This window comes from Cyclopterus lumpus, chromosome 15 (assembly GCF_009769545.1).
Source record: "Cyclopterus lumpus isolate fCycLum1 chromosome 15, fCycLum1.pri, whole genome shotgun sequence".
Classification (NCBI taxonomy): Eukaryota; Metazoa; Chordata; class Actinopteri; order Perciformes; family Cyclopteridae; genus Cyclopterus; species Cyclopterus lumpus.
This window is the reverse complement of record NC_046980.1, coordinates 23,111,707-23,138,838: the sequence shown is the minus strand read 5'-3', so window position 1 is coordinate 23,138,838 and position 27,132 is coordinate 23,111,707. Positions and strand designations below refer to the sequence as shown.

Below are 27,132 nucleotides of genomic sequence, written 5' to 3'. Positions count from 1 at the left end.
ACTATAAATTATGATGTTGGGAAACATTGTCAGTCATAGATGTGCATATAGGCCAAGCCCCAATAAATAGAAGGTTGTGGGACACAGAATCAGATCGCCAGACAGTTGTTTCACATTCGTCAGTGAGATGTTCAACTATTGAGCCTCTGAGGCCATCATGTGGCCTCTGAAGGTAACACTCACCAGGCTAGTCACAGGCTGATGTGTTGTACTGGTCAGGATGGATGTGGAACAACAGGCGCAATATTAGTTGTTAGGTCTAGGCTACAGAAAAAGTTGAATTTCTGCACACTGTCAGGAAAAAAATGAAAAGTTCTATTTTACAATGTACTTGCAGGAATATAAGTTTTAATTTGCATACCCTAATTTTCCTTTGCATCGTTCTACCGGGTGCTTTTGTATTACACAGTTCTTGTTTTGAGGTTTATAAAAACACATCCTGTCTTTAACTTTAACTTTAACTGTCACTTACAGACTATAAACATCAAACAACTTGTCAAGTTTACCACGATTAACTATGATCACTTTAGAGGGTGAACTCTATTTTTCATTTACATCACAAGGCAAGTTTATTTGTAGAGTTTCACTTAAAACCATTAAAACATAACGCCAAAGAAAAGACCATTTAAAAACAATTGAGAACATTGATTTACACATTAGAAAGTCAGTAAAACATTAGAAAGCTAAAAAAAATAGAATAAAAGTTGCAGTTAAAGAAATAAAATACAGTAGTGAGATTGGTTGATATCCTTGAATCTGTTCAATTAAAGGCAGCAAACAGAAAAGTCTTCAAGCTGGATTTAAAGGAGCTGATGGTCTCTGAGGGTCTCTGAGGGTCTCAGTAGACCTGCAGCTTTCAGGGACTTTGTTCCAGATATGTGGAGCAGAAGACCTGAACGCTGCTTCTCCATGTTTAGTTCTGACTCTTGGACCAGGAAGTAGACCCGTCCCAGACCACCTGAGGGGTCGGGATGGTTCATAAGGTAGCAGCAGATCACACATGTATTTAGACCCTAAACCATTCGGTGCTTTAGAAACCAGTTCTTTGTTGGACAGGAAGTCAGTGCAAAGACCTCAGAACTGGAGTGATGTGATCCACTTTCCTGGTCTTAGTGAGGACTCGAGCTGCAGCTTTCTGACTGACTTTTTACAGAGACTACAAGTTATTTCCCCATAAGTTCATATGCAGTGGTTACCAAACTTTTTCTGTCAAGATCCCCTTTGATGATATAGGAACATTGGACGACCCCCCCCCCCCCACCCCCCCGCAACCCAACCCCAAATTTTTCTTGGTTTTTAATGAATTGCATTATAATGCATGAACTGTATAAATAAGTTCTAAAATAAGTACATATCACTTCACAGTTTATTCTTCAGTTTGTTTAACTGGGAAAAAAAATAGAAAACTCAAGGTGCTTGTTAATATGTTCGGGGTGGTGGGTTTTCAGGTGTCTTTTTAATTTAGTGGGCTTCATGCTCTCTGCCGCCAGTATTTTAAGACACAAAACCCACTGGGGTCTCTCATCCTGACCGACAACAGTGCTTGTGAAGCCCAGAGACAGATATGCCTCGCTATATTTCCTTGCCTTTACCTTAGTTTGAGGCGTTGTCGAGGTGGTCGCGTCGCCTGTTGCGGCTGTAACAGAAGTTCCATCGGATTTGCGCTTTAGACCAGTCACAAATCTGTCCATCTTTGTACATACTTCCTTCTCTTATCTTTATCTTTATCTCTGTCGCTGTGTGTGTGTGTGTGTGTGTGTGTGTGTGTGTGTGTGTGTGTGTGTGTCTCTCTCTCTCTCTCTCTCTCTCGCTGGTTTTGCCACAGTCGGTCTGTGACATGAGCCGCTCTGGTGGCGTGGTTGGAACACAGCGCATGTCACGTCGGTTATTTTATATTGTTTTACCGGTGTATGTGTGCGTCTGTGTGTGTGGGTTGGTGATGGAAGCCGCGACCCCCCTGTAGTACCATCGCTCCCCACCTAGGGGTCGCGACCCCCACTTTGGGAACCACTGCTGTAGAACATCTTTGACTGGCAGTTTCATGAATTACAATTTCCACTGGTTTCTTCAACAAAGTTGTCCATTGTCATCAATGCTGTTTGTGTATTTCGTAGAAAGAATCAGGAAGCGTGAACATTCAGTTTGGTAACGTTAGTGGTGCATATCTGTTTTTTACCTCTGAAGTTGTAATGCAAACTTTGTAAAGTACTATTGTGGTTTCCTGGACTCTATTCCACCCGTTCTTAATACTGAGCACTCTGGGCGTGAGGTCTTCATCAAGCTTTCTCCATGCAGGGATTACCGCCGGCTCAACGAGGCCTTTCTCACAAACAGCCCTCAGGCGGTTTGGATTGACAGCCACACCTCCTCCACTCGAGTGTTGATTACCAAGACCTGTGGTGGACACACAACAGACACACAACAGCTACTTCCCTCTGGCTGAGAGTTCTGAAGTCAACCTCCACATGTATGTTTTTGGTGTTTTTCTTGTATAGCTAAATGGGACAACAATCTGCATTTCGTTGCATAACCTTGCTGTACAATGACAAATAAAAAAACGTGTAACTTTGTAACCTTATCAACTTGTATATAATATGGAAAATTGATCAAAACCAGATTAACTTTATCAGATATATTGTTAATGAAATCTTTCAACAAAATTACATCAACAGTATAAAACAATATAAAGAAATTAATTAATACAACTACTACATGAAACATATTAATCCTCCCCAAAATTACTGGGTAAACATTGGTGTCAAAGTCATTCATATGGTGTTTGGCACTTCACATCTCAATAACCTAAGAAAACAGGCAGACTTGCATGTGGTTTCTCATTCAAAGTGGATTTCTTCCTCCTTGGTCGATGCTGACTAATCTCTTGACCTGATGCTGTATAAACTTGTTTCTCTCTCCTATCTGACTGCCGGTAAGACGCCACAGGATACTCACACACTGGACCTCAGTCATCAGACACCCACAGAACACAGAGAGTTTGGTATTAAAGACAACAACCTCGCTCCACATCCGTCTTTCCCAACTCCCGAACAAACACATTGACATATTATAACATCGCACTCAAAGCAGGTGCATCCCCCGTCCATTCCCTCATTACGTATCATTTCTCGTCCCTCAGTTTAATTCCTGCCCCAGTTCAAGCCGGTTCCTCTAAGAAACGTGGAGGTTCTTGCTGACATCTCTCCCCCCCGTCACTCTCTTATCGTTATTTGGTCTGAGCTTCCCGCTGTGTCTGTCTACGTCTGGCGTTCTTGGAACTAATCTTCAGGGGGAGATTTAAAACATGTTATCCATCACAGTAGGTATGTGTTAGGTAGGTAACGGTAAGATGTATTAGGTAGGAAAAGGTAAGTATGTGTTAGGTAGGTAAATAATAACTATATAGCACCTTTAAAAACAGGGTTTACAAAGTGCTCTACATAGAAGAAAGGCAAAACATAACGTCTATACAAGTAAATATTTCAGAACATACATGAGGCAAAGGAGACAATGCCATATAAGCAATGAACATAAAAGAGGAATAGAAAATTACAAATACAAAAGGTATTTGTAATTTTCTTCAACTCTTGCCCAACTTGAAATGGCCTGGTACATAAACCCCAAAGGACGCACGGGACAACTCATTGTGTAAAGGTAAGTGTCAGTTCTGTAGGTAAAGGTAAGTGTCAGTTCTGTAGGTAAAGGTAAGTGTCTGTAGGTAAAGGTAAGTGTCAGTTCTGTAGGTAAAGGTAAGTGTCTGTAGGTAAAGGTAAGTGTATGTTCTGTAGGTAAAGGTAAGTGTCTGTAGGTAAAAGTAAGTGTCAGTTCTGTAGGTAAAGGTAAGTGTCTGTAGGTAAAAGTAAGTGTCAGTTCTGTAGGTAAAGGTAAGTGTCAGTTCTGAAGGTAAAGGTAAGTGTCTGTTCTGTAGGTAAAGGTAAGTGTCTGTAGGTAAAAGTAAGTGTCAGTTCTGTAGGTAAAGGTAAGTGTCAGTTCTGTAGGTAAAGGTAAGTGTCTGTTCTGTAGGTAAAGGTAAGTGTCAGTTCTGTAGGTAAAGGTAAGTGTCTGTTCTGTAGGTAAAGGTACGTGTCTGTAGGTAAAGGTAAGTGTCTGTTCTGTAGGTAAAGGTAAGTGTCTGTAGGTAAAGGTAAGTGTCTGTTCTGTAGGTAAAGGTAAGTGTCTGTAGGTAAAAGTAAGTGTCAGTTCTGTAGGTAAAGGTAAGTGTCTGTAGGTAAAAGTAAGTGGCAGTTCTGTAGGTAAAGGTAAGTGTCTATTATGTAGGTACAAGTAAGTGTCAGTTCTGTAGGTAAAGGTAAGTGTCTATTCTGTAGGTAAAGGTAAGTGTCTGTAGGTAAAAGTAAGTGTCAGTTCTGTAGGTAAAGGTAAGTGTCTGTAGGTAAAAGTAAGTGTCAGTTCTGTAGGTAAAGGTAAGTGTCTATTATGTAGGTACAAGTAAGTGTCAGTTCTGTAGGTAAAGGTAAGTGTCTATTCTGTAGGTAAAGGTAAGTGTCTGTAGGTAAAGGTAAGTGTCAGTTCTGTAGGTAAAGGTAAGTGTCTGTTCTGTAGGTAAAGGTAAGTGTCTGTTCTGTAGGTAAAGGTAAGTGTCAGTTCTGTAGGTAAAGGTACGTGTCTATTCTGTAGGTAAAGGCAAGTGTCTGTAGGTAAAAGTAAGTGTCTGTTCTGTAGGTAAAGGTAAGTGTCTATTCTGTAGGTAAAGGTAAGTGTCAGTTCTGAAGGTAAAGGTAAGTGTCTGTTCTGTAGGTAAAGGTAAGTGTCTGTTCTGTAGGTAAAGGTAAGTGTCTATTCTGTAGGTAAAGGTAAGTGTCAGTTCTGAAGGTAAAGGTAAGTGTCTGTTCTGTAGGTAAAAGTAAGTGTCTGTTCTGTAGGTAAAGGTAAGTGTCTATTCTGTAGGTAAAGGTAAGTGTCAGTTCTGAAGGTAAAGGTAAGTGTCTGTTCTGTAGGTAAAGGTAAGTGTCTGTTCTGTAGGCAAAGGTAAGTGTCTGTTCTGTAGGTAAATGGACTGTTGTAGTGGACTCTGCTTGACATAATTCAGCAGGACTAGTGGTGTAGTGGGAAGTAATCATATTACTATGATGACTTAGGATATGAGTGACAGTGTCCCTTTAAGAGCAGTAATGTAACCATGGTAACGCAATGGCATTTGGGGGTTAAAGGTGAAGGGATGTCAGTGTTTCGAGAGAAATATGTGTGTGTGTGTGTGTGAATAAACGTCCACAGAAGGTGTGCAGCCAGATAGAGACGCTTGTCGACTTTGTTAATCCCTGCGCTCCTACACTGTACTTCCCTTTTCTAGTCTTCAGAACACTCCATATCATCATTCACCCATTCACACCCATTCATACAATGCTAGGTGCCGTCTGCCCAGGACAAACTAATCATTTATACTCATTCATACACTGCAGGAACAGCCTGGGGGGAATTGGGGTTAAATTTCCTGCCCAAGGATACATCGATATGGACTAGCAGAGCTAGGGCTCGAACTGCCAATCCTTTGATTGAAGGACGACCCTGCTCTACCACCGAGTCACAGTCACCCCCAAGTAAGTGTCTGTTAGGTAGGTAAAGGTAAATATGTGTTTGGTGATTGTGGTTATGTCCTGCAGTGTAGGTAAACAGCAACATAATAATGCACTATACTTTGCTGTAGGACATGGCCTGGTATGTCAGTACCTGATGAGTGTCAAGTTCCTACGTGTTTTCTTCAACTCTTGCCCAACTTGAAATGGCCTGGTACATGAACCCCAAAGGACGCACGGGACAACTCTTTCCAACACAGCTCAATATTTATTTTGTCCTTATTTGTTTATTGACTGGTTGGTTGAAAACCTTCAAAACACAAAACAAATAAACTTTAAACAATTTCAATCCAACAAATGAATTCAAAGAAGAAAGCACATCACAACAAAACTCTTGTTATAGTACCAGTGGCTTCTTTGGTTGGACCATAAGTTGGATCCTTGCTTGCCTTCTCCGTCTCTGCTGAAATGTTTCCTGAGAGATTTGCTGAGAGACTTTCCATTTGCAGGTGTTCCAACTTACAGTAATTAGCAGCCTGCACTGGCCTGCTGGTGGTGCATTAAGTGATTTGCAGTCTTTTAGCCAAAGTCTTATGAGGAACTGAAATGAAACTTGAATAATGGCAAACATTAAGAATTGCACCATTGTGTCTCAACAAGTAGGTATTTGGTAAAAACAAAAGGTTTGGATAGTGTTCCTATGTTAAGTGGAGTTGAGATCCAAGAGAAGCTTCCCAGAACGAAAGGCATAGGGTACTGGACTATAAGATCCCATCAAGGAACGCAAAGTATGAGAACAAATGAGTATAACCGAGAAGTTTGATTTTTGCATTGGGTATTGTGATATTGTGATATTTAATAACCAAGGAATAATATGTACTGATGATTTTGATTGATCAGAAGGAAACCGGTAAGAGGTTTCCACACACGCTCAGCTCAGGAAGGGACGGGTTGCACCAAGAGGGAAATAGAAGAAGTTCCTCTTTTTCTAATTCTTTATGAGTACATGTTTAAGTTGTAAACATTAAACTAAGTCCACTAAACAGACCCTTATTCTTAGCTATTTAAACCCATCCTGGCAACTTATCAAGAGCCAAGGTCCATTAGAGGAACGCTACGATTAATTGACACGACTGATAGCTCCTCTTGGCCAAGAGGGGAGAAGTCAGAGGAAGCGGGGTAGACGTCAGGACGGACGGCCGTGTGACAGCCAGGCGAGTTTCCTCAACACCAGCTTAAACAGATCTCCTACAATCAACGGAGATCCGGACGCTTTAAACAGAGAGCTGGTAAAATAGCTAGCCCTGTGTGAGGGGCTTATCTAACAGGCTGCATACACCAGTCTGGCTTGTTTGGACTTGTTGGAATGTGGAAAGCGTTTTCTTCCTCAGACTATTGGACAAAAATGGAGCTACACACAAGAGGAGAGAGAGACTTTCAGCCAACCAGAAGAGGATCCAGTGTAGATGCCATTTCTAACTGAATATAAAGAAAGTATTCTGAATGCATGAAAGGTTCTGCTCAGGATGTTGTAACTTCTGTCTTTCGTCCAGATAGTAGCCTACTTATCGAGACTCCAGTACAGCTGCTTTCTTGCAACACTCTGGGAAACTGTCTGACTTTCATAATGGCAGTGGTGAGTACAACATAAAAATCATCATGATACTCCTGTAAGGTTGTATTGTTTGCTTAATATTTAACAATTAGTTTGTGGTGCTGTTATTGTATTTTTCTTTTAATTTCTACTATATGTTTCTGTATCATTTCAAGGCAATATATTAATTTAGCCACAGAAGTATTTTTTACTGTGACTATTTTGGTTATTGTAACAATTGTGCATTTGTTAGCATTATGAGATAAAGGGAATAAACATTTAATTCCCAAACTATTGAAAATAGTTTGGGAATGAAATATTAAAAGCAACACCATGCTGTATCATGTGGCTGAAAAGTGTCAAATGTAAATATTACTGATATTTTAGCAAAGTGTGCTAGACTGCAAAGTTAAAAGACCTTAACATTTTTTTTTTTTCAAAAGGGTTTTTACTTAGTCAGACATCACATCTGAAGCTCTCACTTGTAATTTTTACTACAAATGTAGTTGTGTAATATTGTTACAGTGAGAAGACAAGCTTCATATACGACACCCCCTTATGATGAATTAAGAAAACTGCAATCCTTCATTACTTAGTGTTAACACCTCTTTAACTTTGCATATTAACATCATAAGCATATAGTTCTCATTTTCTGGGGATAAGTGTCTTGCCCAAACGCGTATCGATATGGACTAGTGGTATTGGGGATCGAACTGCGATCCTCTGATTTAAGGCCGAACGACACCTAAGTAGTTTCGATTTAACTGTTCACCGTTCAAAATTGCCATATTAAATGAAATTAATAAATTCATTTGAATATCTCAGTATCGTCCTTCAGTGCCTCGTCCTCTAAACACCACAACGCACAAGCTGCAAGAATAAAGCTTTACTGCCCCTCTGAATTTACTGACCCAAATTATAAAAGATCATCTCTCGCACCCCATTGGCTATTCAACTCTCCACCTCAGGCTGCTGCCGACTGTCACATCCTGTAAGCTTCCTGTTTTATGTTGAAGTCCTGTCTCTTCTGCCCTCTGTTTCCATGAACTTCCTGTCCCTGTGATTGTCTGCCCTGTCCCTGATTGTTGATTCCCTTCACCTGCCCTCAACCACTCCTCTACCTCCCTGATTGTTCATTCCCTTCACCTGCCCTCAACCACTCCTCTACCTCCCTGATTGTTCATTCCCTTCACCTGCCTTCAGCCACTCCTCTACCTCCCTGATTGTTCATTCCCTTCACCTGCCCTCAACCACTCCTCTACCTCCCTGATTGTTCATTCCCTTCACCTGCCTTCAGCCACTCCTCTACCTCCCTGATTGTTCATTCCCTTCACCTGCCTTCAGCCACTCCTCTACCTCCCTGATTGTTCATTCCCTTCACCTGCCCTCAACCACTCCTCTACCTCCCTGATTGTTGATTCCCTTCACCTGCCCTCAACCACTCCTCTACCTCCCTGATTGTTGATTCCCTTCACCTGCCCTCAACCACTCCTCTACCTCCCTGATTGTTCATTCCCTTCACCTGCCTTCAGCCACTCCTCTACCTCCCTGATTGTTCATTCCCTTCACCTGCCCTCAACCACTCCTCTACCTCCCTGATTGTTCATTCCCTTCACCTGCCTTCAACCACTCCTCTACCTCCCTGATTGTTCATTCCCTTCACCTGCCCTCAACCACTCCTCTACCTCCCTGATTGTTCATTCCCTTCACCTGCCTTCAGCCACTCCTCTACCTCCCTGATTGTTCATTCCCTTCACCTGCCCTCAACCACTCCTCTACCTCCCTGATTGTTGATTCCCTTCACCTGCCCTCAACCACTCCTCTACCTCCCTGATTGTTGATTCCCTTCACCTGCCCTCAACCACTCCTCTACCTCCCTGATTGTTCATTCCCTTCACCTGCCTTCAGCCACTCCTCTACCTCCCTGATTGTTCATTCCCTTCACCTGCCCTCAACCACTCCTCTACCTCCCTGATTGTTCATTCCCTTCACCTCCCCTCAACCACTCCTCTACCTCCCTGATTGTTCATTCCCTTCACCTGCCTTCAACCACTCCTCTACCTTCCTGATTGTTGATTCCCTTCACCTGCCCTCAACCACTCCTCTACCTCCCTGATTGTTCATTCCCTTCACCTGCCTTCAGCCACTCCTCTACCTCCCTGATTGTTCATTCCCTTCACCTGCCTTCAGCCACTCCTCTACCTCCCTGATTGTTAATTTCTGAGACCGAGACAAGATCTATTGGAAGTCATTTTCTATGTCAGCAGTTAAATAAAAGAAAAAATATTGGTTCCATTTCAGTGTAAAAGCGAAACATATGCTTCATGTAAATAAAAAATGTTTTTGTAGAAGACGCCTATTTGTAGAGTGGATCTCTGATGCATAAGCAACACGTACATGTTGTTCTCCTGGTGTAGCCAGTTGAATTGATTATAGTGGAAATGTAGCGTAGCTGTAGCTCATGGGGGATGATCGGTCGTCCCGTAACCAGAAGGTACCCAGTTCGATCCCTGCTCTCCCCATAGTTGCATGTCGAAATGTCCTTGAGCAAGACACTGAACCCCAGTTGCTCCCCGGGCACTTCACAGCAGCCCATTACTGCTTAAATGCAGAGGACACATTTCATGTGTGTGTGTATGTATGTGTATATATATATATATATATATATATATATATATATATATATATATATATATATATATATATATATAAATATAATGACAGTAAAACACGGTGTTCATTCATACATATTGTATAACTTATGTAGCTTGGACATAAGTTATATTTTCATAATTGCTTTTTGGGGACTTATTCAACAGAAGGAAACTATCTCTTATTTGAACTTGAATGTGACCATACTGAGAGCAGAAAAAAATCCCTCCAAAGATTACTGTAAGTATGGCTTTCAGTTTGTTAAGTAACAATATGCGCTCTGCATGTTTTGTAATGACACTTAATGCCTTTTAAAAAAATAATGTTCATTTGAAACTGACATAGCAGGAGTAGTACTGCTTAATCATTGCAAAACTGAAACTCCATTTTCCTGTCTCTGTTCCAGGGTCTGAATCCGACTGCTACGTGATTCTCACTCTCCCGACAGCAACGGCAAAAACCTACCGTACAACAACTGTGTCCAACAATAACAACCCAGAATGGAATGAAACGTTTACCTTCCGGGTCCCCACCCATGTGAAAGTGAGTCTTCTCAATGGCATCAAACACAAGCGTCTGACTGACTGCTGGTGTTCAGCCCACTGTGGAAAGAACCAGTTCAGTTAGTAGCAAGTACAAAAGTAAATTTTTAAGAGTAGAAGTCCAAAGCTCGTCGACTCAGAAAACCTTTCTGCTGTTTCCCCAGAACATTTTAGAGATCACGCTATATGATGAGGACCCTTTTGCGCCGGATGACAAGTTTGCCGAGCTTCTGTTTGATGTCACAAATCTCACAATCGGGATGAAGGAGACCAAGGCCTTCACTATAAACCCAGAGGTAAAAACTTGCGCTGTGTGATTGTAATGCACTGAGGGCTGCTCTGTTACAAACTGACAATTAGTCGAATGAATATGGTTGAAGGATTTTCCCTTGTTCACTTTTCTATAGACAGAGGGCAAACTTCTGATAGCGTTTGAGCTACTTCAGTGGTAACTGTATATTACTGTTTTTACTTTGTTGTCCTCTATCAAAACATGTATTTATTTATTCACTGTTTGAACCGGTTAAAAATAAATAACTTGTCTTTTCGTAGTGAGGACCCCCCTTGTGAATATCTCACTAATGGCGTCCTTGTGGTAAGATTTCTCAAATGACATCAGCAATATACACCTTAATGAGTACACTCCAGGAACCAATGTTACATCAGTATTCCATTCTCCATGTTGGCTCGAACCCTGAAAAGGTATGGATGATCACCAACTTGCAACATGACAACACCTTAGAAAAGAACAAAAAATAGTGCAATTTTTCACAAAATATTCATGCTGGATTACATGTTTCCCATCAACATTTTCTCATCTTTTTCTCAAAGCATCTACAATTATGAACTACTCTAGAAAAATGGCCATTAATCACATTTAAATATATTTGATTAACAAGTTGATCAAAGAAAATATAAACTTCAATCACAATAACTTAAATACATATCAAAATATAACTGTCAATTAATACCCATAAAACAAATAGTGTCAGCACCATTAAATGATGGTGTTTTCCAACTGGACGACCCATAAACGGGTCGGTGTCTCATAATTTGACCTTGCATGAATGTTTCAGCTCAGCGCTGCCCTCTTGTGCGTTATTCCGTTAATTACGCCTACTCAGAAACAATGAACTGGCTCATTGATATTGTAAACTAAGGTTCCAAAATATATATAAAGAAAAATGAGTTAATTTCACCTATTGACTTTTTGTCTGTCATGAATTACCTTCTATGTTCATTGCTGACACTTCTGAAGGATCACTGGCCCGAGGGAAAAAGCACAAGTATGTTTTATATGGATGGACTGAAGACTGTGATTGTGGTGCAGAGGGGTCTAAACTTCTCACAGCCGGGTGAAGACTTAACCCTGCAGTGTGTGCAATCCAACAATCTGTCTTGAATCTTAAAACTAATTATACATATAAGACCATTTAGCTGTCTCTTGACACAGAGCAGGCAGGTCCTCTAGCGTGTGGGAATAATTATTATTAAATGTATCTTATTTTGATTAACCAGACTAACTCATCTCTCTTTGTCTTCCAGGCTTCCCCGTTCTCTGTACTGGATATTAACCTTGACAAGCTACGAAGTAACGACCGTATGTAGTCTACAATTCTATCCAATTCATTAATTGACTGTGGCTCAGTGGTAGATCAGGGTTGTCCTTCAATCAGAGGATTGGCGGTTCGATCCCCGGCTCCGCTAGTCCATGCCGATGTGTCTTTGGGCAAGACTGTTAACTCCTGTGTTGTGTGAATGTTAGTTAGAGTCCTGATGGCCCCTGTCCTCCATGTATAAATGGTTGTAAATGTGAATGATAAGTAGTGTTAAAGCTCTTTGAGTGGTTGGAAGACTAGAAAAGTACAGGTCCATTTACCATTAAGTCAGGTTGAAATTACTTAGGTTTTCATTGTCCTGTTCACCAAATATGTTTTTCACAATTTTTTTTTACAGCTTCACAGATATGAAGGACTGTGTTGTTATTGGAAATCACCAAATAGGTGACCATTAATAAATTCACGTCTGCTTTAAATACTTTAAAAATATTAATAATTTTATTGTTTGACTATCTATACTGTGAAATAGGTCACTCTTTACGAACCCTCAGTGAACTATTATTTTTACTCGACTTGTAATTTCCTTCAGCTCACCGAGCATTTCAGCTTCTTCACAACATTCAGCTTTTTTCAGCAAAGGATCTCACAACTCTGACAAAGTTGGGGAATGGCTAGTGAACATCATGGAGCATATTCCTTCAAGACTTAGAGAGAAAAGTGAATATTAGACTTACAATAACTGAGTATCCAAAGACAGAACTCCAAATGAATATGAATGCTGCGCCATAACTGCTGGATGCATTAAAAATACTGTTTGTCATATCAAGTGTAAGGCGCATGGTCTCTGTGGAAAACCGAGCGTCATACTCTCTGACTGTGTGTGCAACAATTATAGCTATATATCTATTCATACTCCAGCGAGTTGTCCTCTTGTTTATGTAGGGGCACATATTTACAGCAAACAGAAAGAAGATTGTACATTTTTCTACATTCATGGTCCCCAGAGGATGAACCCTAAAGGCTGTGCTGATCCTCAGATTAGTTACCTCTATCCACCATGAGGTTCCAATATTTGGCTTTGTGTCCCACTCTCTTCCATTGGCTGGATTGCCATGCACCTTAACTTGTATCTATCTATAAAGCTGGTGTTATTAACTGAGCATTGCAGCCTATGTGTGGCTGTTCAGGCTTTTAAAAATGTGCAGACCCTCCTACTTTTTGTGGAAGAAAGCAAATAACAAAAATCAAGAAACCTTGGAGAAGCCTTCATCAGACAAATGGATGACTTTAGTATAACTTTGACTTTAAGCAACAACATTGGTATTTATCATTTTCAACAGAGTAACATGACACTGTTCTCTTGTGGGTACGTTTCTTTCACCAGGTTTGTGGAACAAGGTGCTGAAACTGAGGGGTGCCTTTTGTGAGAATATCACAATTATTGAACAGGAAACCCCAAAACTGCGTTTCTACATCAACAGAGATTTGGAGACAGAACTAGGAGTGATAGTGAGTGTTAATGAGTCAGCTTGATTTTAAAAACGTTTGTTTGTTGTTGTCTGACAAAAACGTTGACTGTAGCTGCTGTGGTCGTCTGATCTTGAAATGGAGTAGATAGTTAGAATCGTAGGTTTCCAGAAACATACAACACTAGTACCTAACTATAAATAAATGGACGATTAATGGTACAATCTCCAGTGCACAGTTGGCCGGAACGTCAAGAAATAAACTTATTTTTCTTTTTTTAAGATCTTCATAGTAAATTATTTTTCTTATTATCAAAATCTAGAAAGAAAGTATAACATGGCTATTGTTCCTGTTCTCTATCAGCATTTTCCAATGGAAACGTATACAAATCTCCAGCCGCTACCAGCCAACTATGCAGGCAAAGTGTCCCTTTGTATTGATCAGGTAAGAAGTGTGTGTGCAGCTGGATTAACTGGTCCTCTGGTTTTGACCAGCTGAAGATCTGAGGAAAGGCCGACCCAAGCGTTTATGGGCCCCCTGGCTGAATTTGATCATATAGGGCTGTAGTTTAAATAATAAATGTTTAATGGCAATGTGGCTTTTTCTCAACACAGGACACAGTGGATTTCAACATGGAAACACATGAAGGGTAAGGAGCTTCTTACTTCCACTATACAATATAATCAAAAGTATGTGAACTCCAACATATTACACCTAAAGACTATGTGGGCAACTGTGGTTAGTGTTAGAACAGTGTTGTCCTTCAATCAGAGGATCGGCAGTTTAAGCGAGTCCATGTGATGTGTCCTTGGGAAAGACACGTAACCCCAAAAACTGCTCCCACGAGCTGTGCCTGCAGTGTATGAATGGATAGATCATCCTTGCATTGGTGGTACCATACTTTGTAGCCCCTGACTAGAAGACTAGAAAAGCACTATAAAGTACAGTAAACATGAGTTTATGGTCTCAATCTCTAGTTTCAAGTTTTCTTCAATACAGCGTGATGTTCATTTAGTAAATTATGGTAATTTAGAGTCAAAAAGACCTTTAGTATCACTACGTACCTCCTCCGCATTCTAAATATGGTAACTTCTGTTCATGTCTTCCACAAACACAACAACATGGCTATGGCCGTATTTCAAGATGGCAACGGAGAAACCGCTGAACTCAATGCTTCAAAACATCAGTCCACAAACCAATGGGTGAACGTCACAATGACTACGTCCAATTCTTATAAACAGTCTATGATTACAACACACACATAGGGAGAGGGACTCATTCTCTGCTCAGGTAGACTAATATTGTAAAAGTAAACTAATCTTATTGTAAGTCGCTTTGGATGAAAGCGTCAGCTAAATTAAATGTAATGTAATATCTCCACTATATCTGAATTTTCAATAGAGCACCTTTCAGATTTCCCTTATTGGAGCTAAGAGACTTCGAGCAAAACCAGTAAAATAATCCAAGAACCAAATGATATGAACTTGGGCATCCAGCAGGGTGAAACTGTCAACACAAAGCTAAATATCATTGTTTCACTGATCTCTTCTGTGTTTTGTTACACTTGGAAATCCACAGCGAGGGTATTGCAATTCGTCTGGACTTTGACATCCCAACTCAAGAGAAAGAGTACCTGAAGAAGAGGAGCGTTGTAGTGGCACAGGCTTTGCAGGAGCTTTTTGGCGCTCCAACTGATCCTAAAAAGGTAGAGTGCAACTCTTTCTGTTACTTTTCCCCTTGTACCCCTGTCCACCACCCTGCCAATGCCAATTTGCTAATCATTTTGTTGATCAATAAAAAAAACAATGTAATGCCAAAACGTGTGCCAGAAGTCAAGACTAACATGCTATGGTGCCTATGACTGTGACATCATGAAGTCTGAAGCTGCGATACACTGACGGCCACCATGACAGTGTGTACCAGGAAGATACACAGCTGATAATCTCAAAGCTGAAAAACTGACAGGGAAAGTGGGCTGGGCTGCATGCGTCCACGATATTATGCCCACGAAAATGCATACAACATTGTGGCTGCTTATTGTCCTGGACAGGGGAGCTGACTCAGTTTCTTCTTGAGTATACACTGCAGTTGTGTTAGATGGATTTAACTGGTTTGTGCATCAGGTTATATTTGAAGATGTGTGGCTTGGGAGTTTACGGTTAATGACCGATTAACAAGTGTTGCTATTGGTCAGAAAAAAATTATTAGCATCCCTAGTATAAATGTGAAAAATGTATCTTTAGATATAAGAGAGCATTGTCAAATACAGAAAAATACAGGCACTCATTTCCCCCACAGGATACAATTTAATAACAACTTCTTTCATCAAAGCAACATTTTCAATTGATCCAATATTTTGATTGATGACCAAATAGCCTCGGCTAAAAGCGTGCTGACATTGAAAGCAAGCTGGTGACCAGGTGTACATTAAACATAAGCTACTAAATATCATTCAGTATTTGGTCAAACTCAAAGAGCTGCACAAGCCACACCTCTGTATTCTCTGTTCAGGTGCCGGCGATAGCAGTGGTGGCTTCAGGGGGAGGGTCCAGAGCAATGACGGGCCTGCTTGGTAGCCTGAGAGGCCTGAAGGATATCGGGGTCCTGGATGCTGTCAGTTACATCACTGGTGTTTCTGGATCCACATGGTGAGTGAACCAATTGAGTAGTCAAGTGAACGCAATATCTTAATTTCAATCGTGTAATTAAAAACAAGAAAACAAGGCAGTGGGGCAAAAGACACGTCGGCAACCTCCGAGGCTTAAAGAAACCGATGCGGAGTTGCAAAAAACTCTGGGTCATCGAATTGCCACTTGAGGCTGACTCAAAAAAGTCAATCCCCATAGACCTCCATGTTAAAAGGCCAAACTTTACAGCAGAAATTTTATAATATGTTTGCAAAGAACGGTTTGGTCTCTTTAACTAATATCCTTGATCAGGACAACGGGGTGAATTTGTATCGAACTAATTAAGGGCATGGCCACTTTTAATTAATGGTGGGTGCCATCACAGCTGCTAGCTGTCCCCTGAGCTAATTTGAGTTCAACTTTACCTCTCAGCCATATTTGTGCTGTTGGTACCTTTTTTGGAGAATTTTTCATTCAAATATCAGACAAATAATAATACTTGCTGTGCAGTTATTAAATGCTGGACATCCTACTGGCCAATGCACAGGCATTTGTAAATACCAATCATACAACTGGAGGACTCGGCCAAGACCAAAAAAGGTGTGTGCTTTACCTTGTGGCACATACATTGATTAGTTAAATGAAGAAGTCATATATTACAGATTTTTCTGTGGGTGTGGATGACTCAATAACATTGAAAACCTGCTGTAGTAGGCGTATTCCTCCCCGCACAAACTGTACAGTAATGTCATTGTGGGGCGTGTGATCAAGAGGAGGACAAGGGCCTGGTGGACCGCTTTGTTAAGTGGTGTGAGAAAACCACTTGCAGCTGGATGTGGTCAAAACAAAAGAGATTCTTTTATATAATAAGAGGAAGGCCCCACTTTCTGCATCTGTGGGATTGATCGTCACCACCGACAAGTACTTGGGTGTCCAACTGAACAATAAACTGGACCGAGGTCATCTACAAAAAGGGCCTGAGACATATTTACTTCCTGAGAGAGCTCAGGTCAAGGGCATCAAAGCAAAGGATGCTAACGGAGGTCATTGCTGGTCTAATTGGAGGTCTAAGTTGGTCACAGCAGGTGGCGGAGGGCAGAACGCTGGCAAAACTGCTGGTGGATAACACCTCCTCTCCTATACAGCATGACCATCAAGCTAAAGAGCACCTTTAGCAAGAGACATATCCCACCCTAACCCCAGTGTAAAGGAGTGATACAGGAGATCATTTCGGACATTACAACAACTCTACTCTTTGAACACCCGGAACATTAAATAGCACTTGAATCATTTGTAAAGCCCACTGTATTATATTTCATATTGACCAAGTCAATATATAACTCATAATTTAGTCTGTTTGGTAGTGCTATGGCATTTTGATTTCCCCTCTGGAGACAAACAATGTAAATTATCTATCAATAACATATGTAAAATGACAATGATTTAACTTTGTTTCACTGAATTAATTGATTTTTATTGTGACATGAATTTTCCATGCCACGTTAAAATCAAATCACAACACGGGTTGGGATTTCAACCCGGATTCACATCTCACCACAGCACAGAAACCGCCCTAATCAAAGTCACCAATGACCTCCTCCTCTCGTCTGATGACCACTCCCTCAACATCCTCATCCTACTGGACCTCAGTGCAGCCTTTGACACCATCAACCACTCCATCCTCCTCTCCCGTCTTGAGTCCTCCCTCCACATTACTGTCACAGCCCTCTCCTGGTCAAGTCATACCTCTCTGACCGCCAACAGTTCATTATCATCAATAAATCCAAGTCTGACACAACCCCAGTCCCTCAAGGTGTTCAGTACACGGCCCCCTCCTCTTCATCCTCTAATTGCCCCCCGTTGGCAACATCATACGCCACCACGGTCTCCAAGCTCACTGCTACGCCGACGACACACAGCTTTACATCTCCGCCAAATCCATCACACCCACTACCTACTCCACCATCAGCAACTGCCTTACAGATATAAAGACTTGGATGCAAGCACACTTCCTCAAACTCAACAGCGACAAATCTGAAATCCTCATCGGCACCACTTCACTACACAAATCCCACCACAACTTCTCCCTCTGCATCGATGGCACCTCTGTTCCTGCTTCCACACACATCTGTAACCTTGGTGTCATCTTTGATCCAACCCTCTCCTTTAAATGCCACGTCAAAAACATCACAAAAAAACACCTTCTTTCATTCTAAAAACGTTGCCCGTCTACGCCCCTCGCGCTCTTCTTCAGCCGCTGAAACACTCATCCCCGCCTACGTCACCTCTCGACTGGACTACTGCAACAGCATCCTGTACGACACATCCACCAAAATCATAGATAAACTACAATACATCCAGAATTCAGTCGGTATACAAGTGTTACCTGCTTACATTCAGGCTTACCTGTAAGTCCAGGTAGTTACAGAATGTGGCTGTCGGTAGTTGTTAACGATTGTTACTTGCTTACATTCAAGTTTACCTGTAAGTCCAGGTAGGTACAGAATGTGTCCATCACTATGACCCTGAAATCCTGTCTCTTGTGTTATCATATACTGAATGAAGCAAAGCTACAGTGCAAAATCACACTCTTTCTGATTGAACTAATCTATGAACTGTCAGAAACAAAGGATATCAGGGGCCTCAAGAAAAATGATCTGCGCGCACATTCGCAAGAGTTCAATTCAGTTTATTTTGTATAGCCCAATATCACAAATTACAAATTTGCCTCAGAGGGCTTTACAATCTGTACACATACGACTTCCCTGTCCCAGGACCTCACATCGAATCAGGAAAAACTCCCCAAAAATAACCTTTCACACGGAAAAAAGGGAAGAAACCTTCAGGAGAGCAACAGAGGAGGATCCCTCTTCCCGGATGGACAGAAGCAATAGATGTCATGTGTACAGAATGAACAGCATTACAAAGCTACATAAACACATTACATGAATATGACAATGTATGAATGGAATTCCAATCCATGAAACAGAAGGAGGTAGAGAAGAGGGGGGGCGGGGCATCAGCAGGGCCAACGCGGGAGGCCGGCTCACCAGCATCAGACACCTGCAGGTCCAATGGACCCTATGAGACGTGAAGTCACAAAGACACCGGGGAGGAAGCAGAGTTAATAAGGTGCAATGGAGAAATTCATCCATAAGGAGAGAGAGAAGAGGAGTTAGGTGTTCAGTGTATCCTAAAACATCCCCCAGCAGCCTATGAGCCTATAGCAGCATATCAAGAGGCTGGACCAGGGCAAACCTGATTCAGCCCTAACTATAAGCGCTATTAAAGAGGAAAGTCTTAAGTCTATTCTTGAATGAGGTGACTGTCTGCCTCCAGGACTGAAAGTGGAAGCTGGTTCCATAAAAGAGGAGCTTGATAACTGAAGGCTCTGGCTCCCATCCTACTTTTTAGGACTCTGGGAACCACAAGTAGCCCCGCATTTAGTGAGCGCAGCTTTCTAGTGGGGCAATATGGTACTACAAGCTCCTTAAGATATGAAGGTGCATCACCAATCAAGGCTTTGTAGGTGAGGAGAAGCATTTCAAATGTGATTCTTGATTTTACAGGGAGCCAGTGCAGAGCAGCTAATACAGGAGTAATGTGATCTCTTTTCTTTTTGTGAGTACACGAGCTGCAGCATTCTGGATCAACTGGAGGGATTTAAGAGACTTATTAGAGCAGCCTGATAATAAGAGTTGCAGTAATCAAGTCTGGAAGTAACAAACGCGTGAACCAGCTTTTCTGCATCTGTTTGGGACAAGATGTGCCATATTTTTTAAATGTTACGTAGTTGAAAAAATGCAGTCCTTGAGATTTGCTTCACGTGGAGTTAAAGGACAAGTCTCGGTCAAAGGTAACGCCGAGATTCTTTACAGTGGTGTTGGATGCCAGGGCAATGCCATCTACAGAAACCACATCACCAGATAATTGATCGCTGAGGTTTTCAGGGCCAGTAAAATAACTTTTGTCTGAGTTGAACATCAGGAAGTTGCAGGTCATCCATGTTTTTATTTCTTTAAGACATTCTTGAATTTTAGCGAGCTGGTTGGTCTCCTCTGGTTTGATCGGTAGATATAATTGAGTATCATCTGCATAGCAATGAAAGTTTATGCAATGTTTCCTGATAATGTTGCCCAAAGGAAGCATATATAAGGTAAATAAAATTGGTCCAATCACAGAACCTTGTGGAACTCCGTGATAAACGTTGGTGGTCATTAAGGCTTCATCGTTTACAAATACCAATTGAGATTGATCTGATAAATAGGATTTAAACCAACTTAGTGCGGTACCTGAAATGCCAATCGACTGATCCAGTCTCTGTAATAGGATGTCATGATCAATGGTGTCGAACGCAGCACTAAGGTCTAACAAGACCAGTACAGAGATGAGTCCTTTATCTGATGCAATTAGGAGGTCATTTGTAATTTTCACCAGTGCTGTCTCTGTGCTGTGGTGTTTTCTAAATCTTGACTGAAACTCCTCAAATACACTATTCTGATGTAGAAAGTCGCACAACTGATTTGCGACTACTTTCTCAAGGATCTTAGAGAGGAAGGGAAGGTTAGAGATCGGTCTGTAGTTAGCCAACACCTCTGGATTAAGAGTGGGCTTTTTCAGGAGAGGTTTAATTACAGCTACTTTGAAGGAATGTGGTACATTGCCTGTTAGCAAAGACACATTAACAATATCCAGCACAGAGGTGCCAATTAAAGGCAACACGTCTTTAAGCAGCCTCGTTGGGATGGGGTCCAAGAGACAGGTAGACGGTTTAGAAGTAGAAACCGTTGAAGACAATTAGTCTAGGTTAATGGGAGAAAAGCCATCCAAATATACACCAGGGCATACAGCCGTTTCCAAGGCAACGCCACTTGAGGACAGATCGGCACTGGATGAGGGCAAGAGATCATCAATCTTGCCTCTAATAGTTATAATCTTTTCATTGAAGAAGTTCATGAAGTCATTACTACTGAGGTCTATAGGAATACACGGCTCCACAGAGCTGTGACTCTGTCAGCCTGGCTACAGTGCTAAAGAGAAACCTGGGGTTGTTCTTATTTTTCTCTATTACTGATGAGTAATAGGCTGCTCTGGCATTACGGAGAGCCTTTTTATATGTTTTAAGGCTATCTCGCCAAAGTAAGCGTGATTTTTCCAGATTGGTGGAACGCCATATGCTTTCGAGCTTTCGTGATGTTTGCTTTAGTTTTTGGGTTTGAGGGTTATACCAGGGAGCAAACCTCCTTTGCCTCACTGTCTTTTTCTTCAGTGGGGCTATTGAGTCTAGTGTCATTCCCAGCGAGCCTGTAGCACTATCGACAATATGATCAATCTGGGAAGAGTGACGCTCCCCTTGGGGCTTAGCCCTCCCTTTCTTTGAATCCTACAAACACCCCTGGCCGACGCAAACCTCCTTACCCCCCCTACTCTGTCCAAGCATCGGACCTGGGGGGACAGGGCCTTCTCCATTGTTGCCCCCTCCCTTTGGAACTCTCTCCCCGAGCACCTCAGACATTCTTCAACACTTTCAAAATGGCACTTAAAACTAATTTATTTCAATCTGCTTTTAACCTGTGATACTAGCTCAGTTTGTTTCTTGCTATTGTCATCTCTCTTGTTTATATTGTTTCTGCTTCTATTGTTTTTCTTTACCATGTAAAGTGCCTTGAGTACCTTGTAAAGCGTGATACAAACAACATGTATTATATGTGTGTTATTTAAGTAAGAATAAGTGTGCCTGGTTTTATGATTGATTTTAAATCATTGTATCCCCTCATACACTATTACTTCCCATGTGAACAGGGCTATGTCTGCTCTGTACCAGGAAGCTAACTGGTCACAGGAGGACATGGACAGTGTCATCTCAGAAAAGAAGGAACAGATGACCAAGAGTATGCTGAGTGTCTTCTCTCCTGAGAAACTCCAGTATTACAGAGAAGAAATTGCTGAGAAAGAGCAAGACGGTTACAGTGTGTCACTCATTGATATGTTGGGCCTAGTCTTTGAGCAACTTGTCTTTGGGAAGGTGAGCAGCTGAACAATTTCTGTTATCACTTTAATCATACTGTGAATTACTCTGTAAGCTTAATGATTAAGTGTAACTTGCAGAAAGTCTTTTACAGAAAGTTTAAAGACATTGGTGGCAGTTAAATTAGCAAGTGAACATCGGCCAAAACAGTCGTAAAACACACAAGACTGAATGTGATTGAATGATCGACATCATATAAATAGAACGCTGGGAAATTATCCTTTTTAGAAAAATTTTGCTATCTGTAATGTTCCTCTATTTTATTTTGACTATCAGCTCCGTGATGGTCAAAATAACGCAGCACACCACAACACAGATCAGTGCTGATGGCTGATAAATTGGGCTTATTTTTCAGTTAATGAGATTTTGGACAATGGTCCTTTTTGAACAGTCTAAGGACTATCTTGCCAGATTTACTTGTGGTGTGAGGTATGTTTATGGGTGTTTTTTCCATCCTCCGAGGGGCTTGGACTTCCATCCTGGCTGAAGCCATTTCCAATTGCAATCATCAAACAACATGTTTACAATCTGATCAATTACAAATTGTTGCTGTCCACACTATACAAACCAAACTGTTATTGAAACCTTATTTATACCTTATTTTGAACACTGTCATAATACACAAGTTGGGATCATGTTATGGTGAGGCAACTAACCAACTAACTAATATCACAATAAAGTTAGCAAGCAATCAAGCCACGACTAGTCACCCAGCTATAGTTTATGCTGCAATGATCTGTGTTGGTTGCTTCGTAACATTAGCTGATTATGTCATTTGAAAGCAGCAAGCTAGCCAATTTATGATCACTCGGAGTCTGCATCAATCTCACTCAAGACAGTATTTTTCTATTTTAGCTGGCTAGCAATTGCTCTGCGTTAGTCAAGCTAGCATTTGGGGACCCCTGGCACTGGGTCTTGGACTGGCTGATTCAGAGTTTCTACAGCCAGTCATACTACAATCCGTCCCTTTAACAACAACAAAATGATTCATACATGTGAAAAGTTACACATTACCTGTCAAATTAGGGTATGTCTTTGCAACCTAATTTTATATATTACAAATAATATAATTATTAATAATAATATGTTTGGTTGAAATTACAGAAAGTCACCAGTACCCTGTCTGAGCAGCAGAGAGCAGTGAATGATGGCCAAAACCCTTTACCCATATACACTGCTGTCAATATGAAGGATATGGCAAAGGGCTTTCAATCTGAAGCTGGTAAATATCCTGCATGATATTTTTTATTTGAATTGTAACTACTGTACTAGCTAGAAATTACAGCTAGTAATACACCATGTATTCCTGAAAGTACTTTGTGCAAGGTGACTGAAGCCTAATTAATATACTGGCTATGTCAAATATGTATTGCATAAAACTCAAATTACACCTATGAAGGCTTAGTCGTTTTTATATGAAATTAATCATTAATTTTGAAATGTATATGAATATGGGAATAAATAGCAGGGATAGACAGATTAGTGACATATAGATTCAGGACACATAGAGACCCCTAAAAGAACTTGAACAAAATGTCAAATTGTGAAGGATTGATTGATTTTGTAATAACACATCATGTTGACAGAGTGGTGTGAGTTTACCCCGTATGAGGTAGGCATCCAAAAGTATGGGGCATTTGTCCAAACTGAGGCCTTCGGAAGTCAGTTCTTTCTTGGTCATTTTGTCAAGAAACTCCCAGAAGTCCGCATCCCTTATCTGATCGGTAAGACCACTTCTTCTGTTGCAATGCAAATCTACATTAGTACAATACCAATTTGAACATAATTCCAATTTTTTTTCCCAACATAATCAGGAATATGGAGCAGTGCTATTTCTGTCAGCATGACCCAGCTATGGACATTTGCAACAGGGTTCATGCCTTCTTGGGGTGCCTGGCTCGGACCAGAGGTCAACAACATCGGTACAGCTATGATGATTAAACATTTTTCTTATCTCATTTTATAGATTAAATGTTTACATTACTTATATTCAATGTTTATACAACAAACCATATAACATAATTGTAAAATCTTTTTACTGTAGTTATTATTGAGATTTATTGTTCTTTTGACAGACGTTGACACTGAACCATCAACTCTGGACACACAGCTCATATGTCCAACCACAGATATCACCAGTGCAGTGACTGATTTCTTCAAAAATCGTCCAGCCATTGCTGAAATGTATAATTTTATGCGTGGACTCTTCATGCACATGGACTACAATCAACACAGCAGCTTTGTTGCCTGGAAAGGTAGGCACTCACAGTTCTGTTGTTGATATTTTTCTTTTCACCCATAATTCAAAAACTTTGGAACAATACTGAGCCTCTACCTGCAAGTGCAAAGGGTACATTATGTTCAAGTAAAATGCAAATTTCTGCGTGAATTGAAAATGACCTGTATAGCGCTTGGCGACTTTTCCGACCACTCAAAGCGCTTTTACACTACATGTTATTCACCCATTCATACACTGATGCAAGGTGCCACCTGCCAATTAGTATTATCTTAAAATTTATAACCATTCATACACTGATGGTACAGCCTTCGGGAGCATTTTAGGGTTAAGTGTCTTGCCCAAGGACACATGGACTAGAGCAGCCGAGGATCGAACCGCCGATGTTCTGATTGAGGGACGACCCCAAACTTCTCTATTACAGTCACCCAAGATCACCATGGATCCCTCCTGCCTAATAAACCTGAGAATGGTGAAGATTGTTTTTGAGCACTTAACATGGCTAATGTGGCCAATCATAAAACTGTATTGCAGTGAAAGGTAGAAAGACCTTTTTAGCGGCAAGTCTGTCTTGGTTTTTTTTGTAGGCTGTAAAAGACCCTCTTTAAGAAGTATTGCTCTTTCAAAGATTTGTAAAGGTTTTTTTCTGAGCAATGACCTCCCAGTTATATGTGTAGTATTTACTTGAGATATTTTACATGGCCAAATGCACTTGTACGAAATGTAAAATATAGGTTTTTGAGATTTGGATAAATACAAACAAAAGGTAGTTAGTAGTTTTACTATGCATTATATTCTGGTCAGAGGTAGTGTTATGAATTCAACAGGTCATAATTCCCTCTTGAATATCTCCTTTTATATTGCTGTAAAAACATCTCCTTCCAACCACTTGATTTATTCCAAGTTTCTTGCCAAAAACTGAATCTTAAAAGATTACATTCGAACACATCATGATAAAGCCCAATAGCCATTTTTACTGTTTGGAGAATGAACACACCATAATATAACTCAATGTAACCTCCATTGACGTTAGCTGTTTGCTTCATTCTAAGCAGAACTGTACTATCGGTAGAAGAGCTGGTCACTTGGATGACTCACAGCCAGATGTGTCAGGACTCAGCCAGCCGGACTCCCTCCTCAGCCCGTTCACACAGTGACACCCGGTACCTCAGAGCGCGCTGCCAGGGAGCTACGGGCTTGGAGGCGGGGACAAGCCAGGGGCGCTTCAACTCACACCTGAAGCCACTCAGCTCGTCCCACGGCTGCAGCTCGTCAGCTCGTTGTATTCGGGGGGATAAAGATCAGGACTGTCTGTGTTGACGTTGCGAGTTCGTGCCATGATGTCCGTGGACTTTCCTCCTTGTGTCGTCACTGAACTTTCCCTCGTGTCTTTGCTGACTTTTTTGTGTGGAGTATTTTCTTGGATTTTTTGGGGTTTGATGTTCGATCACCTGTGGACTAAGGGGACACTTTGAGTTTTTTGTGTTTCTTTTCTAAGTGACTTGTTGTGCTCAATAAACTACGCCGTGTGTTCGGCTAGAACTAAACCTTGCTGTTGTCGTGCGCTTGGGGTCAGAGACAAACCATAACAGTACGAACTCGCCATGACGACCCCAGCCGACACAGAGAGTGGATTGTCCAGCTCTGTTCAGGTTGCCCTTAGTAGGCAGCTGCATCTGACCAACACCCACTCTCACCAGCTGGAGGCGGCCTCCATTGCCGTGCAGAACCTCCAAGCCCAGGTCCAGCCGCTCCACGCTTCTGTGGAGATCCTGACTCGTCAGCAGGCGGCATCGGCAGACCAACAAGCCGAGATCCTGCTACAGCTGCGGGCGTTGACGATGGCCCTCACCACCCAGCCGCTGAACCAGCCTGTGAACCCGCCCCCTGTGTATCCCTCTCCGGTTAACCCTGCGGTTTCCAACCCAGTACCACGGGAGCCTAGCCTCTCCAGCCCCCGACCGTTCGAGGGTGATTTTGAGACTTGTGCCACCTTCATCATGCAGTGTGAGTTGGTTTTCGCTCACCAGCCGAGCAGGTTCACCTCTGACACCGCTCGAGTCGCGTATGTGATTAACCTGCTCGCCGGCCGGGCAGCCCAGTGGGCTACCGCTTTCTGGGCCATGGGTGCCAGCTTCTGTCTCTCCTATAGGGAGTTTGTGGCAGAGCTACGTAAGGTGTTCCATCATCCAGCCAGTGGTCAGGACCCCGGTGCCCGGTTGAGCAGTATCCAACAGGGTGGTGGCAGAGTGGCGGACTACTCGGTGGAGTTCAGGTTGGCCGCTGCGGAGAGTGGGTGGAACGATCCTGCGCTTCGGGTCACCTTCCGGAGGGGGCTCAGCGAGGCGGTGAGAGACCAGCTAGCCACACGGGAGGAGTCCTCTTCCCTTGATGACCTCATCAACCTCGCCATCCGCATCGATGGACGCCTCTGTGAGAGGAGGCGGGAGCGAGTCCTCCGGGGATCCCTTCCCACCCCCCACAGACCCAGCACACAGGAGAGGACCCTCGCCGTAGCTCAACCTACTCCCCCTACTCCCGTCCTGCCCTCATCACAGACGACGACTGGCGAGGAACCCATGCAGCTGGGACGCATGCGCCTTAGCCCAACCGAACGGGAGGCCCGATTCAGGGCAGGCCTGTGTCTCTACTGTGGCCAGAAGGGACATCGCATCAGCGGCTGCCCCACCCGGCCAAAAGATTAGGCTCACCAGGACCTCGGGAGATCCTAATGAGTCACCTTTCCTGTTCCCGTAGTCCTGCACCACCGAGCCGGCGGATTAGCGTCACCCTGGCCTGGGCGGATCAGCGGATTACAGTGGGGGCCCTCCTCGATTCTGGGGCGGATGAGTGTTTCCTGGACTCGGAGTTCGCTGCCCAGGCTAACATCCCGCTA

General features: G+C 42.1%; 1 protein-coding gene across 9 annotated transcripts in view; it reads left to right on the top strand.

Moving 5' to 3' along the window:
• The first annotated feature begins 3,651 nt into the window (after positions 1-3,651).
• LOC117744071 (cytosolic phospholipase A2 zeta-like) overlaps positions 3,652-27,132 on the top strand; it is a 29,498-nt gene continuing 6,017 nt past the window's right edge. Inside the window, exons 1-19 of one of the 9 annotated variants that reach the window (XM_034552167.1) lie at positions 3,652-4,655; positions 4,856-5,555; positions 7,085-7,167; positions 9,945-10,017; positions 10,184-10,320; positions 10,484-10,615; positions 10,727-10,767; positions 10,872-10,914; positions 11,865-11,919; positions 13,263-13,387; positions 13,709-13,789; positions 13,960-13,994; positions 14,924-15,050; positions 15,857-15,993; positions 21,775-21,997; positions 23,105-23,222; positions 23,587-23,724; positions 23,815-23,922; positions 24,076-24,255. In XM_034552167.1, the coding sequence (XP_034408058.1) occupies positions 7,159-7,167; positions 9,945-10,017; positions 10,184-10,320; positions 10,484-10,615; positions 10,727-10,767; positions 10,872-10,914; positions 11,865-11,919; positions 13,263-13,387; positions 13,709-13,789; positions 13,960-13,994; positions 14,924-15,050; positions 15,857-15,993; positions 21,775-21,997; positions 23,105-23,222; positions 23,587-23,724; positions 23,815-23,922; positions 24,076-24,255 (1,762 nt within the window). In that variant the 5' untranslated portion in view covers positions 3,652-4,655; positions 4,856-5,555; positions 7,085-7,158. The other 8 variants (XM_034552166.1, XM_034552165.1, XM_034552168.1 and 5 more) reach the window with 8 other exon arrangements.